Source organism: Homalodisca vitripennis, chromosome 8 (genome assembly GCF_021130785.1).
Source record: "Homalodisca vitripennis isolate AUS2020 chromosome 8, UT_GWSS_2.1, whole genome shotgun sequence".
Lineage (NCBI taxonomy): Eukaryota > Metazoa > Arthropoda > Insecta > Hemiptera > Cicadellidae > Homalodisca > Homalodisca vitripennis.
The window spans coordinates 67,331,065-67,350,569 of record NC_060214.1 but is presented as its reverse complement, the minus strand read 5'-3'; the positions used below and the strand labels follow the sequence as shown (position 1 = coordinate 67,350,569).

The 19,505-nt window shown below is 38.8% G+C and overlaps 1 protein-coding gene across 1 annotated transcript in view; it reads right to left on the bottom strand.

Moving 5' to 3' along the window:
• LOC124367665 (extensin-like) overlaps positions 1 to 19,505 on the bottom strand; it is a 128,529-nt gene that overhangs the window by 10,455 nt on the left and 98,569 nt on the right. The window contains 9 exon segments of the mRNA XM_046824673.1: positions 6,242 to 6,361; positions 6,363 to 6,404; positions 6,586 to 6,770; positions 7,996 to 8,195; positions 8,819 to 8,971; positions 9,984 to 10,174; positions 13,851 to 14,273; positions 14,744 to 14,979; positions 15,754 to 15,799. Coding sequence (XP_046680629.1) covers positions 6,242 to 6,361; positions 6,363 to 6,404; positions 6,586 to 6,770; positions 7,996 to 8,195; positions 8,819 to 8,971; positions 9,984 to 10,174; positions 13,851 to 14,273; positions 14,744 to 14,979; positions 15,754 to 15,799 — 1,596 coding nt within the window.

Below are 19,505 nucleotides of genomic sequence, written 5' to 3'. Positions count from 1 at the left end.
GGGCTGTTCAGAAAGTAACCTCCGGTCGATTGAAAAAAATACACCAAGTTAAGTAAAAATATTTTAATATATACATCTTACAACTACATCTTTGCACTATTTTTCGACATAGTCTCCATCACGATTGAGGCGGCACTTATCGTATCTCTTCACAAGCTTTGAAATTCCTTCTGCATAAAAATCACCCGCCTGTGCCTTGAGCCAGCCTGTGACCGCATCTTTGAGCTCTTCGTCGTCATCAAACCGCTGGGACCCGAGCCATTTCTTCATATGCATGAAGAGGTGATAGTCGCTTGGCGCCAGATCTGGGCTGTAAGGTGGATGGTTGAAAACGTCCCACTTGAAGGACTTAAGAAGGGCTGTTGTTCTGCAAGCAGAGTGAGGACGGGCGTTATCGTGCAAAAAAAAACGATACCGGAAGTCAGCATACCACGGCGTTTGTTCTGTATAGCCCGTCGTAATGTTTTTAGTGTTTCACAGTACACGTCTTGATTAATGGTCGTCCCACGTTCCATGAATTCAACCAACAACACCCCTTTGGCATCCCAAAACACCGTTGCCATCAGTTTTCTGGCAGAAAAATCTTGGCGGGCTTTTTTTGGTTTGGTAGGCGAATCTGAATGTGCCCACATCTTTGATTGTTCTTTTGTCTCAGGGTTTACGTACTTAATCCAGGTTTCGTCACCGGTCACGATTCTGTTTAACAATGGTTCTCCTTCGTCCGCATAACGTGACAGAAAGTCTAATGCAGAGGCCATTCTTTGAGTTTTGTGGTGGTCGGTAAGAATTTTGGGCACCCATCGTGCACATAACTTACGGTAACCCAATCTTGCTGTCACTATCTCGTACAAAAGAGTCTTAGAAATCTGTGGAAAATCAGTAGACAACTCCGCCATTGTGAAACGTCGATTTTCACGAACTTTTGCATCAACTGTCTGAACGAGTTCGTCAGTCACCAAGGATGGTCTACCACTCCTCTCTTCATCATGAACGTTTTCTCGTCCACTTTTAAATAAACGTACCCATTCACGGACAACTCCTTCACTCATAACTTGTGGTCCGTACACGGCACAAAGCTCACGATGAATAGCTGCTGCAGAGTATCCTTTGGCTGTAAAAAACCGTATAACAGCAAGCACTTCACATTTGGCGGTATTTTCTATTGCAGCACACATTTCAAACTGCCACAAAAACTAAACTAGCGCAGGTACGATGTTCACTCGACTAGAGCTTGATGCCGACTGACCTGCTTAGTGCGTGAATGCACAGATGGCGCGCGCTACTCCCCTCCACTACCCGCACTGTGACCAACCGGAGGTTACTTTCTGAACAGCCCTCGTATTTTGAACTGTTTCATTATTTTATGCCATAAGTGAACAGGCATTAAATGAGTTACACCACTCGTGTTTGTGCTGTATTTGAGTTTACTTTGGTAGAAGAACTTTAACAAAGGTAATTTTTAAGCAAAACACGTTTTGTTATTGACTGAATACAACATTAGAATTTTTTAAGTCATAGGACCATTTTGGATACCATCATCAAAGATATCTGCCGCTTTTCTATTTAACCAGTCAGCATACGATTCGTCATTATTCTTGGATAATTTTTCATACACTTGGAAAAATGTTAAATTCTGAGAATTCAAGATTACTATTACAGGACAGATGATCCATTGATCACAAAAGGATCTCATCTAGTTGTCATTCTCCTCACTACAACATGAAGCTGAGCCCGTTGGGGAGTGCGAACTATTTATGAATGGCACAAGTTTCGTGATACTGAACCTGTTTTCAGCAGGCTCTACATTTTCGTTTGAAAACCGACTGACTAATACACCATTCAGCAGGCATTAATTTTATCGTGGTGGAAAGTTATGCACCATAAACTAACTGAAAGTAAGATCTTGAACGTAGGCCAAGAGCCAATTTCCATTGTATAAGAACACAATCTAGTTTATTGTGAAACTGATAGAGGAATTTTCCCTAAGAAAGAAATCAACACTCTACTTTTAAGGGCAAAATGTGTTGAAATGGTCAAACAATAAGTTACTTCAGATTTCATATTTGTTTTAACTTAATACCACTTAAAACCAATCATCAGACACAAAAATGATGACTGTCAGCTTCTTCCATCTTCTTGGCTAACATCTGGTATTTTTAATTTTCTCTATAAACTGTAAACCTCTTTTTAACTTAATATTTTAACACTGCCTTCTATTTATATATTATATGTGCTCCTGTATGTAAAAGATAATTTTAACTACCTCTCTAACCATAGTAATATCCATAGTTACTATACACGTAATAGAAATAACCTAGTATTAACAAAATGTAATTTTTCAAGCACCCAATCCAGTTTATTATCTGGAAACTAATGGGTTAATTAGTAACTGTCAGTTTGGGTTTCGGGCTAAACGGAGCACTACTGATGGAGTTCAGTCTTTTGTAAATGACTGTTTTGAGGGTTTGGAACTGAAAAATGCTGTTAATTTTAGATCTTATGACCTTTCCAAGGCCTTTGACACGGTTGACCATAGGATCCTAATAAGTAAGTTGAGCTACTATGGTTTCAGTCAACTTGCTGTAAATTTTTTCAAGTCATATCTCTCCAATAGGAGTCAATATGTTTACTTAAATGGTTCTATTTCTGAAACTCGCCCTGTTAATTATGGAGTTCCACAAGGCTCCATTTTAGGTCCAACTCTATTTATTGCATATATAAATGACTTGCCTTCTAATCTGGGCGAGAGCGGTGTAAGCACTTATTTATTTGCTGATGACCTGGGGCTTACAGTCAGCTCTAAATCAGACGTTGAATGTAAAAGTAACGTTGGTTCTAAGACTTCGATTATAAACGATTGGTGTGCAGCTAACAAGTTATGTGTTAATAATAAAAAAATCCAGGATTTACAAATAACACTAGCTCATAGGCCCAATGAAAATGATTTCAGTCTCAAGTTTCTTGGAGTACACATCCAGTCTAATCTTAAATGGCAAACTCACATTGATTATGCTGCTTCAAAGATTGCTCGGGGGCATTTTTCTTAATTAGATCTCTAAAGGGTGTTATTTCCTCAGACCTTCAGCTGCAGATATACTATGCTTATGTCCACAGTTGTCTAACCTATGGGATTGTTTTGTGGGGTTACTCACAAGCTGCAAGCAAGCTATTTATTCTACAAAAAAGAGCTGTAAGGCTGCTATGTAATGTAGGAAACCGCGAACACTGTAAACCTCTTTTTATAAAACTTAATATTTTAACACTGCCTTCTATTTATATATTATATGTGCTCCTGTATGTAAAAGATAATTTTAACTACCTCTCTAACCATAGTAATATCCATAGTTACTATACACGTAATAGAAATAACCTAGTATTAACAAAATGTAATTTTTCAAGCACCCAATCCAGTTTTAAGTATCAAGGAATTAAGCTGTACAATGCATTGCCTTTAGATATAAAAGAATTAAGTAGAACTAATTTTAAGAACTGTGTAAAAAAATTGTTACTCAAATCTTGCCTGTACAGTGTCAATGATTTTTATACTGTATTAAGAGAAAATTTAGAATAGACTATTTTAGCCTAATATTTGACGTTGTTATATGTATGTACATTACATCTTGACAATAAATGATTTGATTTGATTTGATTGATCTATATCGTCTCATTACAGAACCTAGTGTGGCTGACAATCCATGTTCTTCTTATGAAATTTCCGCTAGGGACAACTTGGCTCTCAGCTTTCGTACTGATCATTATCTGACATTGTACACAAACATCATGTGCAATCGGTTTTCACTAAAAAAAAAAAAACCAGCTATCGTATTTTGAAAATCCTCTTGGTAATGGAATTCAGTGAGTTTTCAAAATTATTCACTCTGGAAGGGGTTGATTGGGAAAAAAAAAACAAGCCAGAGTAAAACTTTGTGATAAATTGTACAGAATTGTATCATTTTGCACAGCTGCATGTCAGATAACAAAATTGTTGCTGACGTCAAGTAAAAGTGGTTCTCCTACGTTAGAGGAGTCTATACACAGATAGTCGTCTATAGGCTTGTTGATTTCATACCTGACAGAACGCGTAGATTGCGAGATGAACTCCTTCAAGAGAATTAGGCCTGCTTACATTACACTTGAGTGGGGAACTAATCTTATAGTCTCACTATCTACTAGATACAGAGCGTTTGAGAACTTCGAGTGCTCCTCTCTGAGCAGGAAACAAGTGTTCCGAGAGATAGGGACAAATAAATGTGTGGTGCAACAAGAGCTGGTAATTACGTTTCCAAATTTGAGTTTTCCAGTCTTTATTTTCACAGATTGTTGTGATTTTTATTTTATTTTATTTTACAACAAAAGTAACAAGCAGTTTAGTTACTTCCGGTAACAATTACTTTTCAAGCACCAACATTGGTTTCAAAACTGAATATTTTACAAATACAATTTTTTACACATCAAGTCTATTTTTATACAATTATTAATTATATTTTCCTAGTAATTATTATTTTGCAAATCACTACAAACAGCCAATTTTCTATGTAATGCTGGCACTTGACGTGTACGTTTGATATTTTAGTATGGGCCTAACTTATTGAAGTATAAGCAGGCTAACCTTGAAGACTGCCTTCTAGGGTTTGCTGATTTGAAAGAACACATAAAAGTACAAACATTTTACACTCATTTAGAAATTTGTTATTGCACTGCAACTATCTCAACCAGTAAAGAGAGCATTCTAGTTGTCTCTTTCAAATCAGTGTACCATAGAAGTGTTTTCAAAGTAAGCCTCCTGATATTCCTATCAACTCACAACAATTCTTGGCTCTCAGCTCTATTAATTCAAACCTGATTACAGTAAATGTACAAGGCACCTGATCAGTCAATGCATGTCATAATTTAATTAACTACAGACAATGACTGTGACTGTCTATATCCATTATCAACGTATCTATAGTTTTCATCTACAAAGTGCACCATTGAATGTATACTAATGTGTACTCAATAACGTACTTCAATTATTAACTATTATTAATTCAATTTTATTGTATTACATTAATTTTTAACGACTTATGTTTATGCGATTTGAGACATTATCGATTGCAACATTATCAAACAGTTGATTGTTTATAAAAGGAGGATAATCTAGGCTGTTGCGAATAACTGGTAAATACTGGTACGGTGCTCTCGAGTGTTTCTTCAAGATAAGTGCTTGATTTCTGCCAACCCAAACATCGCAAGATTAGCGGATTTACGGTCTGTTATCACAAACAAACACAGTTAATGAAACACTAAAAGTCCCCAGCACCGTAATATGTGTGTAAATGTCTCAAGATCTTTAAACGGCAATTAAGAAACTGGGTCCACAACACACCGAGAAATACCTCAAATAGATAACTTTGGTTGTTTGAGAGATAGCTGTTGTCATAATTACTGATTAAATAAAGCTCCCATTATTTGTCAATGCGTTTCTCTATAATTGCCACTTAGCCATGTACTTATTTACTCAACTTTTTATAAAATTCAAACAAATAAAGCGTTTACAATCCTAACAGATTAACTACAGATTTAGCCAAGTACAAAGAAGAATCTTATCAATGGAAAAACAACAGCAATCGGGTCGTTCTTCACAAAGTGTAAACTACAGTCCAATATATACTATCTAATAGCCACAATGTAGGAAAACTGAATTACCTGTTTTCACACAGGGAACTAAAAGTTGCTTTTAGGGAACTTGTAAACTAAAGGTGTTATGCTATAGACGTGTAGATATACAATGTTGAATTGAATCTGTTATAACTTTATACTTTTTATTTTAAAATTCGGTAATCAAACGGTTTAGTGGTAACTGTAATTCTACACTTTTTTGGTACACAAATTTTTTATACTCACTTTCTCCTCTTAAAATGCCTGAGGATGATTGATATTTGTCTCTTAGTATATTTCAAAGGGATAATAAATCTCTGCCACTCAGTTAATTTAGTTTGTCTTTATAAAAAGTTTACACAGTATTTAAATTAACGTTTTCGAAATGTAATAACTGCATTAATTGTGTTTCTGTCTTTATTCTGGTAAAAATTACTAAATTTAGATAATTATGGACCAAAAGCTTTCATGAATTCTTTTGCTATGGTTAGCAGGTCAAGTCAGCCTAAGTCATCTTAATACAAGGAAAACAGTGAAAGCGATGATGATATCCATAGTATGCACTTTGGTTGTAAATATGACACAAACATAAAGGGTAACTCACCTTTGGTGTGAATGTGGGGAGATGGTTGGGAGGAGCGAAGGGGGTGGCCGCCCCCATAGTAGGGTGGAGCAGTCCCGGGGAGAAGCCGGGATAGCTGCTCAAACCTAGGTTCTGGCGGTTAGAACGGCGACTCGACACCTCCAATCTTTGGAATGTCCTTGAACTGGAACGGAACATCGGATCAGACTCAAGTCTATGCATTCTATGCATTACTTATTCAATGTTCAGCCACTGGGACTGGTAAAAAGCAAATGAGTAGTTCTGTTTTCTAGGTAATTTTAAAACTTGTATCTTGATCTTATTCAAATATAACCTCAACAGTACTCGATTGTAATTATACTCACGATTGGAGGAGCGAAGAGTGTGGAGGGAGGTGGGGGCAGCAAGGGCGCCGTGTGTTGGTGCACGTGAGTGTGCTGATGTTGGTGGTGGTGCATCTCCGTACGCAAGTACGGTGGCGGTATCAGTGCACGATCTTGTGACGCCAGGAACCTGTTGTCCAACTCCCGCCTAAGCAGATCCGCTTGGTCTGAAAAACATGAAATCATGTAATCCCCAAAAAAATGTATCTTATTCATTGTATATAAGTCTTAATTTATTTACATATATGAAAGGTTTTTTAGTATTTAATTGGTTGTTACATGTGCACAACAGAAAATATTTATTTATGACCATTTTTATGTGTCATTCTAATAAAAATGAGCATTTATGAAACAAGAAGAAAGCTGCCTTGCGGCACATCTCACTGGACACCTGCATGCGATTTTGCTGTCACCTGAATGGCTTACATGTGTTAGAAAGCAATATGGCACAAATCCCTGTCTGAGAGGCTGAGAGTGCGCTATGGAGTACCACAGGGATTAATCCTTTAGCCTGTGATTTTTCTTACTTACATCTACATCTCTTATTGTTTTGTCTCCTTATACAGTTATAAACATTAAACTTCAAAAAATATAATTGAGAACTTTATATATCATGACATTAAAGAAACGCATCAACAGTATTTGATTGTCTAATTTTCACATTTGTAGTTTTGATTGTTTGGTATTAAAGCAAAAATTTGCTTTTCTGGATATTGTTTTTAGATGTATCCTTATTGGAGTCAAGAGCATTGCATTGTTAACAAAGCAACAAACAACTCATCCCATCTCATTGCATTCTACTTTTACTTAATCATTTAATCCTAAATTCCTTTATTTCAGAAAAAAGCCAATGTTTTAGTCCGTCTTTACCATTTTGTACTTTGAACAGGTAAAATATCTCTTCTAGTAATTATTGGTTCTGTCTTTGGATTAACATGGTCTATGCCATGTATTTTTTAGCACAGCTGTTTGTTTATATTCTCTAAACAAGCTCTCTTGTTTAAATTCAGAATATATATTTTTCTGTGCATTTTAGATTAATATTAATAGTATTTTAGATAAGTTTTGGATTTGTTAGAAAACGATTTATAATAAATTAATGTAGTTTAGTTAATGACTTTGTTTTTACTACACTTTTATAAAAACTGAAATTGCTTTCCAAAAAACAATTTTTACATTAGCTACATTTTTCTTTAAATCTAATTCTAACATAACAAATTCATATTACACTCAAACTCAGTTCAAAACGTTGAAACAAATTAAAATTTCAAACCCCAAACAAACAAAAAATATGAAACAAAATATTTAAAACTACAAAAAGGAACTAAAGAAAATAATAATTCAAAAACAAACTTATACCTTTATACAGATCACCGTGTTGTATTGACATACTTGATTGGAACAGAGATTCTGCGGAGAATGGGTTCGGGTTTGTCGGAGGAGGCGCAGGAACGGGGGCAGTGACAGTTGGGGCTGGCGGGGCTGCAACCGGGGGAAACATGGGTGGTGGGAACGGATGTGGATGAGGGGGGTGACTGAGGGGATGGCGGGGCACTGACGTGGCGGGTGAGAGTTGCGCATTACTGGAACCACTGGAACATACATATCAGTTTGTTATGAAAACAAAAACAAAATTATTCAAAATACACACTCAAGTATCAATCATAGATTGGCCTAATTTACAGAGTATAAATATATAATTAGCAATATTTTACTTTCCCATTAATCAATCTTAAGCCTAAGATATCTTTACACAAGATGAACCAAAGGGCAAGGGCCCTGCTAAAATTAGACGGAATTTCAAGAATGGAGCGATAGTGTTACTGAACAACAAAAAAATAAGATAAACACGTAAAGAACTACTGAAAGACTGACTTTTTGCACCATTTAACCTCGGAGATAAGTTTGGGCCAAAGTTTACAGAGTCAAAAATACAAAGGCTATCAGTTAAACAATTGTGCCACTTTTAATCATGTTTTATTTACGAGACCAAAATAAACACTAGGCAGTATGAACACTATATGTTGATGCTTCTTTTAAAGAGAGACTACATAATATATGAACTATATGAAATTAGGGTAAATATGTTTTACACGTATATGTTGTAGGACTGCAACTATGTTACTTGTACAGTACCAGGGGTACAGAAATCTTTGCCTTATATACTTTTTTAGACTACGTGAACCAGATTCATTCAACTGTGAAAGAAACTTACCCAACCCAGACAGGAGGCTTGCTGTAAGCGAGACTAGAGGGCGTGGGGGCAGTATGAGCGGGGGCGGGGGCACTGAACGGCGATGAGTTTGATGGCGGGGCTGCACAATTGACTGGAGTAACACTGCCCCGACTCAGGCTACTCACGTTACTGCTGCAACATAACATTCCATGACAAATTTGTCCCATACAACACTAAATACTAGTGACTGGTAACTGAAAGCTAAAGTCACAATAATGTTCAAGATTATTATGTCAATTTGTAGGTCTTTACACCCTGTGCAAACGTTATCCTTTCTCTTGAGTTTCATACACAGCTGTAACAATCTAAAAATACAACAGTTGTATTCTAGAAAAAGTAAGTCAGCAACTGATGCATTGACCAAACCTAGCAGATGGTGTAAAGAAAGAATTGGAGAAGTGAAAACAAGTGTTGTAATTTTTCTAAACCTCTCTAGGGATTATAAATGTGTGTATCATGGAACATTATTACACTAGTTGGAAACCTGCAGTGCTTGTGGTATGTCACATGACTGGTTTTCATGTGTTTGGAGGAAATGTGGCACAGGTCATGAATGCTATCTCAGAGAGATAAAAAATGCCATACGGAGTTCCACAGGGATCAATTCTTTAACCCATGCTTTTCTTTACTTAGATCAACGACCTCAATTTAGTTATTATTATTAAGTATGTTAATGTGACAAAACTCTCTGTACCAAGATACAACTGACGATTTGGAAATAAAACTGTCTGTCGAATTAATAATTTTATGTATACATCATTTTTCCACAATAAACTTGAAATTAAACTATTTAAAATTTAAATTAGTCAGATTTTGTTCTTGACAATCTTATTTAGGCAGACAACTAATGAGTTCTTGAATTATACAAGAAAGTTCATTCAACAGTGAAAGTTTTTCATCAATTTTTTCAGCGTTCTTAGACTGTTGAGTGTACTTTATACAGTTAGTGTTAGACTGATAGAGAAAGGCAGTCACTTCAGTGTAAGTGTTAGGTTAATACTTTTCTTTGTAATAGTGTCATATATAACCAACACTTGTAAGACAGATAAAGCATAAAGAAAATGGTATTAATTTTCTAACAAGTCGAAGGCATCAAGCTACACTGCATACAAGTAAAGTGAATCTACGTGACATCAGTGTGTACCTGTAGCTGTCCCGCTCGCGTGTAGGACTGTGACCACGTGGGGAGTGGCTCCTACCGACCAGCGGTGTGCTGACAATATCCCTGTGGCTGGTTGTGGTGGTTGTGGTTACAATTGGGCTGGCCACCGTCGTTACAGCCGCAGACTTGCTGGATATCACAGGCAGGGGCTCCGAGCGACTCACGTTCACTCTCTGTAACAGTTGCACGTCACGTTAACACAAATAAGAACGGCCACACGCATCGATAAAGAACTAAATTTCATATGTTCAAATTTGTACTGTGCCAATAGAAATTAGCTCTACGCATGACAGGAAGATCTATCTCCATCTTAGTGCACTTAGCAGTGTCTTGAATATGATAAAGAGAGGGTGAAGGAGATCATCAAATGAATCTAGGATGATACACTGACTATAATCAGCACATCCTCGCTGTCTGGAGATATGAGATATTATATATATATATATATATATATATATATATATATATATATATATATATATGTTTAACAGTAACATCTTTTGTCATTTAAAAAAACAGTATTAACATAAAACTTCTTTCTTGCAATAACTGCTTTAGCATTCCAGCACTGTTCTATGCTCCCCCCCCCCCCCACTACTTTCCATACTTTTAACCTTGCAGACAGATTTTCAAAGGGGAAACAAATTTGTTTTTGGAACACATAACAATGAGACAAACAGCTGTAACAATAGTTCTCAAGTTCAGAAAACATTACACCAGCGAATGGCTTCCAAGAATGTTCCCATTAATGCCAGATATGTGAAAAGATGCACTTAATTAGCGAACCAAGAAGCTTGAAAATATCGGGATGAATGTTAGGAGGGTAATGAAAGCTCAGAGATAAAAGCGAGTGCTAATCATACAGCTGATGCTTTAATCACCTAACAAGTTTATCGGGTTGGGAGCACTGAGTGCAACGTAGCTGATTAATATTAATGGGGCGCAGCAGGGAGGAAACTTGACGAGTAATTAGTGGGTTTCAGCCCTCCGTAAAACCAGTCATCTTAATTATGCTGGCTGTACAAGTGTGCTCACGGCTCGCTTCTCCACTTGGCGCTCGTACTCGAGTCTTTACAACCCGGCTCGTAGTTCTCTTACGAGTCACAATGATCCGACTCAACTGTAATTTGGTGGAAAATGTCACTGTCAACAATTATTGGTGTAACTTAGGTGTAAAGGCTTGATTGACATTTGTTTTGTTGTTTATGTGCTCTTCGCTACATGATGCCACCTCCTGCTTGTGTTTATATGAAATTAACAATCATGAACAGAACTATTAAAATTAAAACATTGGTTTTTAAACTATCAAATTATTTACTCAGGAACAAACTATTAAACTCATTATTACATGAATAATCATCATCCAGGTGCGAGTAAGAAAATTGTGCGAGTAAACCACTCAGAGAACAAAATCAAGTTCTTGATTATTCAATTATTGGTTTGTGTTTCTTTGTTTTTGCTTTAATGACATGGGTCATGCCTTTTCCACTAAAAATTAAACCACTTAACTAATAGCAGATAGAAGACAATTTGGACATAGTTCTCTCTACAGAAACGTTTTCACTTATTAGCTGACATGAAACATTATGCAATGCAGTTTGGAAAATGCTGAAGAAATTATTGGTTCACAAGCACACTGGTGAGGTATATGGATAAAACACATGATGCGCAGCCAATTACGTCAGCATGATTAAAGTTGAAGCAGAACTTTATGATAAAAATTGATAACGGTGAGTGAGTGAGTGAATGAGTGATAAACACAAAGTGATATCACGGGGTGTGTCAGTTACTTAATCATGAAATCTCATTGTGAGTGATGGTGTAACTTTAGCTGTACACATATCCTGAACACCATAAAAGCAAAATATCTACACAAATATATCCATGAAAAGGAGTTATTAGTTTAAACTGGATCTTGGTCGAATTCCAATCTAGCCAACACCTCTGTGAAAGGTGTCAAAAAACATGCGCATGTTAATTTGCCCTAACCCAATAAGCCGGAAGCTATGCACACGTTATATTGGAAATCTCCGATAATTGGTCATGTGGTCTCGTGTAAAGCTGAGCACATCGGGCCACAGGGCTCTCTGTTGACAATATCTAATTACAGCCCCATTTCCATAATGCTGGGATTTAAATATCACAACAACCGCATTACTCTGCGGCCCGACATGATTAAAACTCCGTCCGCTGCAACCCCATTAATTGTAGATTAGCCTGGGTTGAGAGCTCAGATTATGCTGATTGGCCATGCATTATTTATCCAATCGGGCTTCAACCACCGATTCATAAATTAAGTAGATGGATAAACTTTACAGGTTTCGATAATTTTATCATGTAAGCTTTTTGAACGGTTTTAATATTATGGAGGTCATGTTCTATATTTAATTCTCTGAACTAATATTAAAAATAAAAATATAATTTTATGATTTTCAAAACTTTTATTAAAGTTTTTTATGACATTTACGAATTACTTAATATACCTATTGTTATAAAATAAATGGTTACCCTTGTTTCTATGTTTACAGCACAAAGATAGGCAGAAAACATATAGCCATAAAAGTTTACAATTCAATCATACAAGATTAAATCTGGAACTGATTGCAAGGGATTGGATTAGTTTATTTATGGATGTAAAATTAAAGTACATCTGCGATGAGTTAGTTAATTGCATGACTATTTTCATTTCAGCAGAAATCCACTTTGTCAATTAAACAAAATTACTTTATATTCACAAATTCTAATCAGAACCTAAATGGACATTTAAAATTAAACCGTTTTTTTTTCAGACAGAATGATTTCAACAACAGCCCCGACAAAAAGCTTCAGTAATAAAACACCCAATAAAACCCAAAGTTGAATCCGAGTCCAATCACTGTGCTCGTTTAGTTGTAATTACTCTTTGATGCGCAATATTTAAAGCGCTGCACTCTAATTAAAGTTTTTGTACCTGTTAATTGCTACCGCTCTAATCAGACCCTGTTAGACCTTCATCACTTCCAGTGTTCAGTGTCTCCTGGCTTGTGTTACGTGTCATTAAGAGCGGCCCACTTTGTACTGACTGACCCATGGCCCACTTTGTATTCACCTACCCACTTATTCCACGAAAACTTGAACCGATTACGATTACATTCTCTCGTTCAAGTCTGAAATTAATATTCCACTGGCACATATGATGAGTTAATACTTCTTGCAAAGCTCATATCCGGTCATCATTACAGTATAATAACGTCACGCATGCCAATGAGAGAGTTAAGAACTCTAAAATAAGAGGTGGTGGACTGATGAGACCATTAACCTTGGTCATGGCAATTGGCTTTTTTGACGAAGGACTTTCACATGACAGGCACACAATTCTATATTGTGAGTTGTCATGTTATGTACTCATTAACTTGTCAACACTGTATATATGCGTTAAACTCTCCCTTTCTCTAGTCCTAAACAAAAACGTAGCCAGTGAGGGGATCTAAAAGGACCAAATTCTCTTCAATTCTTTCAATTTTGTTCAATTACTTTTTTAGTAAAAGGTAATTATTATTAAAATAATTCAGTATCACTGAAAGTAAAACGGGTCAAGAACGGGAAGAAGGAACAAAATTGGGAATTAGCGGTTGACCGCACTTGCCTTACTTTCTGTCTACACTACGGAAAAATATCGCCCCCTCAAAGCTTTTTCCAAGCTATGTTCTTGGTCCTAGATGATTAACTAATTCATCCCAATCGAGGGCCATAATGATCTTAGATGATAAAAACACTGATTCAGTTTATCACACCTTGACTGCACCCCAAATAATGCATAGATTTACTAATGTTAAAATTAAGTGACTTTAACCAAATTGTGGCACTTACCGAAGCATGAGATATGGGGGGTAGATAGGGGGTATTGTTGTAGGGTGCATACAGTGGCGGGTAGGGGTTTGCCATTGAGAGCGAAGAAGACACATAGCTGCTGGGGGCGGCCACGACCACCGGGCTACTGTTGGTGCTGGCACTGAGGTTGGTGGTGCAGAGCGGGGGTTGGTATAGGGAGCCTGGAGGCGGGGCATAGCTGGTCGTGACGGGGTGGTAGGCGGGGTTTGGCACTGGTTGGAGGGACATGCTGGAGGGGGGCGGGGCGTAACTGACAGGTGGAGGAGGATAGGCAGAGCTCACCACTGGGGGTGCGGTCCTGGGCGAATGGGTGGGGTGGGAGATCTGTGTGGGCGGGGAAGGAGGCGGAGGCTTGGGGTGAGCGTTGTGACTGGGGTGACTGACCATAGGACCATTGGCAATCTGGAACATAAAACAATCGTATTAAATAGGGAAGAAAACCATTAACCGACTTAGTTCAAACTGAGATATGTTACATAGTGACGTATCACAAACATAGATAACTTACTACACCGTTTCTATGTAACAAGCAATTAACTATGTCTTAAACCCTGTTATAACTGAGGCTCCAATCTCCACAAGGTAAATAAATTAATTAGGCATACAAAACCTTGAATAAATAAAAACAGATATATTAAAACCCTGAATAACCATACGGGGCTAAACAAATTATACTTTTGGTAAACAGACAGTCTCGAGACAGGAGATCTGATACAACAAACAAGGCAGTAAAGTAGTTGTTTAAACACGGCCATTACAAAGTCAAATGTACTACTCATATTGTTTAAAATAAACAAAATGTATCTACGTTACTTGGTAAACATTCTGGTCATGATTTATTTGAAAATGGTGGAGTAATTAGGTCTACTTACTGGAAAATGCGATATCGTGGGCGCGGCCGCGGGCGGAGGCAGTGGTTGAGCGGCGGGTGGAGGGGGCGATATGGGGCGTGGCGGACTAGCGGGGATGGTGCTGGGGGGTGGCGCCATGGCTGCTGGCTTGACAGGTGGTGGGGGGCTGGGACTACCCCTCCCTGGCGACCCCGTGCCCCCCGTCCCATTGTTCAACACGGGCAGGTGGTTGGTAGTGGGCAGTACCGGCAGGTCATCTGTAGACAGAGGAAGTTTAGCAACAAACCAAATGGGATTGAATCAATTTAAACAATGATGAATTGTAATGAAGATGTTTTAGTATTAATATATCTGGCAAAACCTAACATTTTGGTGCTTAATATCATGAGTAAGGAAATTTCCTTTTTCAATCAACATGGATTTTACTGAATATTATGTTTTGTTTGGTCACCATTCAGTCAGATACATGACAACCACTAAAATACTAAATGTATTGACTCTTGTCTATTGAACTCAGATCATGCAGATCCTTCTGAATCAGAGACAATGGAACATGAAGTGTTATGATGACTTTCACAGAGATTTCAGTTTTAGTTCTGGCGTTACCAACACTGTCTGAGTTTGGTGAACCTCTTGTATCTCACATTAGTGACTAATTACAATGGAATTACATTTAGTTTGTACAGAAAACAGAGTAGGATCCATTGTCCGGCTATTTAAAAGGAAACGTGAAACAAAGATGCAATGGAAGGTCCAGAAAATTCATTGACGCATCATATTAACTGTGGTTTTTTCAGTTATTCATACAAAACCTTAACGTAATGTGAGAACACAACTTGTATGGAATACTAAAAAAAGACAACCACACGATAGTGGGTTGGTACCGTAAGTAACAAGCACTTGAGGCTATAATACAAGGTGAATTTCAAAAACATATTTTATATTCCCTTGGACAAGCAAACAGACGCTATGTTATGTTATCAATGGAGGAAGATCGTACACATTTCCAGTACGGGTGGTAGGATACTCACGTTTTCTAACAGTTGGCGTGAAGAGTATCGACCCGCCATCAGAACCCTGAAACAAACCAGCGAAAATTAGTGACATGATTTAATATTCAATTCGCGGAACAGTTGCATGCACTCGTATTATACTGAACACAGTACACGTACTGCTCGCAGCAGAGTGTACACTATATTGCTAGCTTTGCTCACGGCGATTGCTTTACAGTCGTAATTAACTTATCTGCAACACTTGTTTACCCCTTCAGCGCGAACAATTAGATTTTATTGTTGCAATTCACATCGCTATCTCAAATGGTATTGATACTTGAATTGAACACTATTGCAAATTGTAGAACTGCAGAAAAGACAGACCACAGGAGTTCACTAGAAATCTTTAGAGCGCCATCTTGCGTCGAGACCTACAACCGCGCCTCACTAGCGAACTCTAGTGATTGGTCCTAATTAGTTACTTGACATCCCGTGGTTTGTCTTGATTTTGGATGGAACGCCTTAAACTAATAAGTAAGAATTCATTGATATTACTGTTGTAGTGTTATTGTCATTCAGAAAACTTATGCGAGTTTGAACTTTCCACGAGGAAGACGTGCGTGGTGCCTTGCATCCAATCCTTTCAAAACTGTTACAATAGCAATACAATCGTGTTAAATTTGAACACGATTTTTGCAAATGTGTGTACGTGACACCTCGTTAAGCTATGAATTTGAAGAACGGCGCCCTCAAGTCGTGATCCAAGACCATCGGGCTCAATAGCAAATTAATTGCCGACGTTACGGCGCGGCGGGCGGGGGCGAGCCGCCGGGTTGGCGTCCACCCAGGAGGTGAGATGAGACACGGGAAAGGCATGCGGCCGACGACGTGCCAGGACATGTAGGCCATTGCCACGCGGGAGTATCCGACAGGAATAGACCGGCACGTACCGAGTCGCGGCAAGAATAGACATGGCCGAATTTGCACCGCTGCAATTTTGTACGAGCCGATCGGATAAGTCCTCGGCTCAGGTGGAACTCAAAACTGTCCGCCGCTACCTTTCTGTCGACAATCCTGTTGACCGCTCTAAATAACTACAAAAGAGATAAAAAAAGGACAGTGTTAGAACAAAGAGCTTACTTGATCTTCAACAAAAGGCATTTAGGCGACAGAAACTTTGAGTGCAATTTTCAAAGCTCAAAAGCAACAAGATTATAGATGATAGTTTGAGAGCGTTAACAAGAATGCTATAAACAGAGGGAATTGGTTGACGTGTCAAAGGAGCGAACTCCTGCCACAGCGGTCCTAGCAAGGATCCCCGATGGACTGACACCACCGACGAAGAATTCGTGATCCTAGCTGAAGCGGACACACCACACAAGGCGCGACGCTACAATGTCGTCAGAAGGCCTAAGACTGAGCCAACTATGTCCACGTGCGCGTATTCTCGTCTCACGGAGGTGCCAGTTGGCGCGCGCCTCCAAGCGCCGCTATCACGAGATACCCTATCATAACACGGACTCTGCCAGGGGCTTGACGTCACCCGTCACTGATACGTCCGACAACAGTTCGCGCCTCCGACATCGCTACAAGATAAACACTTGTTTTTTTTCTAAGGTTTAACTTGGCCCGTGTTCATTTCGGCTTGACATGTTTTTCGGTCCTTCGTCAGAGCCCGTGCCAAGAATGTGACTAGAATAGTACTATTGGGTCATTTGAATAAAAAAATCGGACAATGGGCTATTCAAATCTTTTGGCCTCTTAGCGTCGCATAAGTCTGTAACTTGTTGGTCACAGGAATTTCTGCTGTGCCGTAAATAGAAAAAGCGCGTTATTCAATCCGACGTATGGCATCAACAGTTTGTTCGTTATATTCGAAAAATCGATGCGCTGAAGCACCCCAACAACGGAATACTCCAAATTCCTAACCGAGTAATGCGCGTATATGCTTCGCCTTCGAGGAACAGGATTTCCATCTCGGCGCGGAATGTTAACAATAGCGGGCTTACGCGGATAGAGAGCGCAATTATTCCGCAAATCTGCGCCTAAGCCGGGGATTAGAACGCGAAATGGGGCAGGTCGATAGCGATAGCGTAAGGTGCCGGCGCGGGGCGGGATTTCAATTATCCCGTATTAGCGCGGCGCTACGGGGGTGTTTTTAAACTTAATATTTCAAAACACACAAATTACACAGCGCTGCGAGGGTAATTGTGTTTTTAATGACTCGCCTTTTCTTCCCTCCTTCTTTGTCGCCGAGCCTCGCGGCGCGTCTCTGCATAATTAAGGGGAAAGTTAAAGAGAGATCAGCGTCGCGTCGGAGATGACGTTTTAGCCCGTCTCCTCTCTTGAGATGTCTGCTGACAGTCGCCTCTCCAAATCCGAGCCCGACACGAGCCTTTAGACTTTTAGACATATCGTATCGGAGATGACGTTTTAGCCCGTTTCCTCTCTCGAGATGTCTGCTGACTGTCACCTCTCCAAATCCGATCCCGATACGAATCTTCTGACATATCGTATCGGAGATGACGTTTTAGCCCGTTTCCTCTCTCGAGATGTCTGCTGACTGTCACCTCTCCAAATCCGATCCCGATCGAATCTTCTGACATATCGTATCGGAGATGACGTTTTAGCCCGTTTCCTCTCTCGAGATGTCTGCTGACTGTCACCTCTCCAAATCCGATCCCGATACGAATCTTCTGACATATCGTATCGGAGATGACGTTTTAGCCCGTTTCCTCTCTCGAGATGTCTGCTGACTGTCTCCTCTCCAAATCCGATCCCGATACGAATCTTCTGACATATCGTATCGGAGATGACGTTTTAGCCCGTTTCCTCTCTCGAGATGTCTGCTGACTGTCACCTCTCCAAATCCGATCCCGATACGAATCTTCTGACATATCGTATCGGAGATGACGTTTTAGCCCGTTTCCTCTCTCGAGATGTCTGCTGACTGTCACCTCTCCAAATCCGATCCCGATACGAATCTTCTGACTTTTAGACATGTCGTATCGGAGATGACGTTTTAGCCCGTTTCCTCTCTCGAGATGTCTGCTGACTGTCACCTCTCCAAATCCGATCCCGATACGAATCTTCTGACATATCGTATCGGAGATGAAGTTTTGGCACGTCTCCTCTCTCCTCTCTAGAAATGTCTGCTTAATGTCCAAATCAGACCTTAACCCTTTTGACCTCAGACTTCGCACCTGAAAATTAAACTCGTCATTAAGGAAATGAAATGTGATTCAAATGTGCATATGTCCATAAATAATTACATGCCTTTGTGTACGCCCAAGATTTATAGTATTATACGGGATTTAAATACAAATAAAATTACTAAAAAACGAGTTGCATATCGAAACTAAAGTCGTAATAACAAACAGTTAATATTTTTAATGATAAATTACATGTACTTGAATAATATAATTCGATGAGACAGCCTCTGCCTTTTCAAAAATTACAGTCACCATTTTCAAATTCAAATTCAAATGACTTTATTTGTATTATATATACAAAAGGGCGAATTTAGGGCCATAAGGCCCTGTCTTACAATTAACCCTAAACTTTGCGAACTTAATGCTGTACCTGTATCTCAAACTGGAAGCCAGGCATTAACACATTTTTTACGAACAACTCCGACTAAAAAAGAAAATCAACAACTAGTTGGTGTTGTCAAAATACAGCTGGAACTACAAAACATCCGTTACGGTCTATAAAATTGACAAAAGTTTAGCTCGCTGTAATATTGAAGGGACAGTAAAATGTTTACGGTCGACAACAAAGATTTCGCGAAT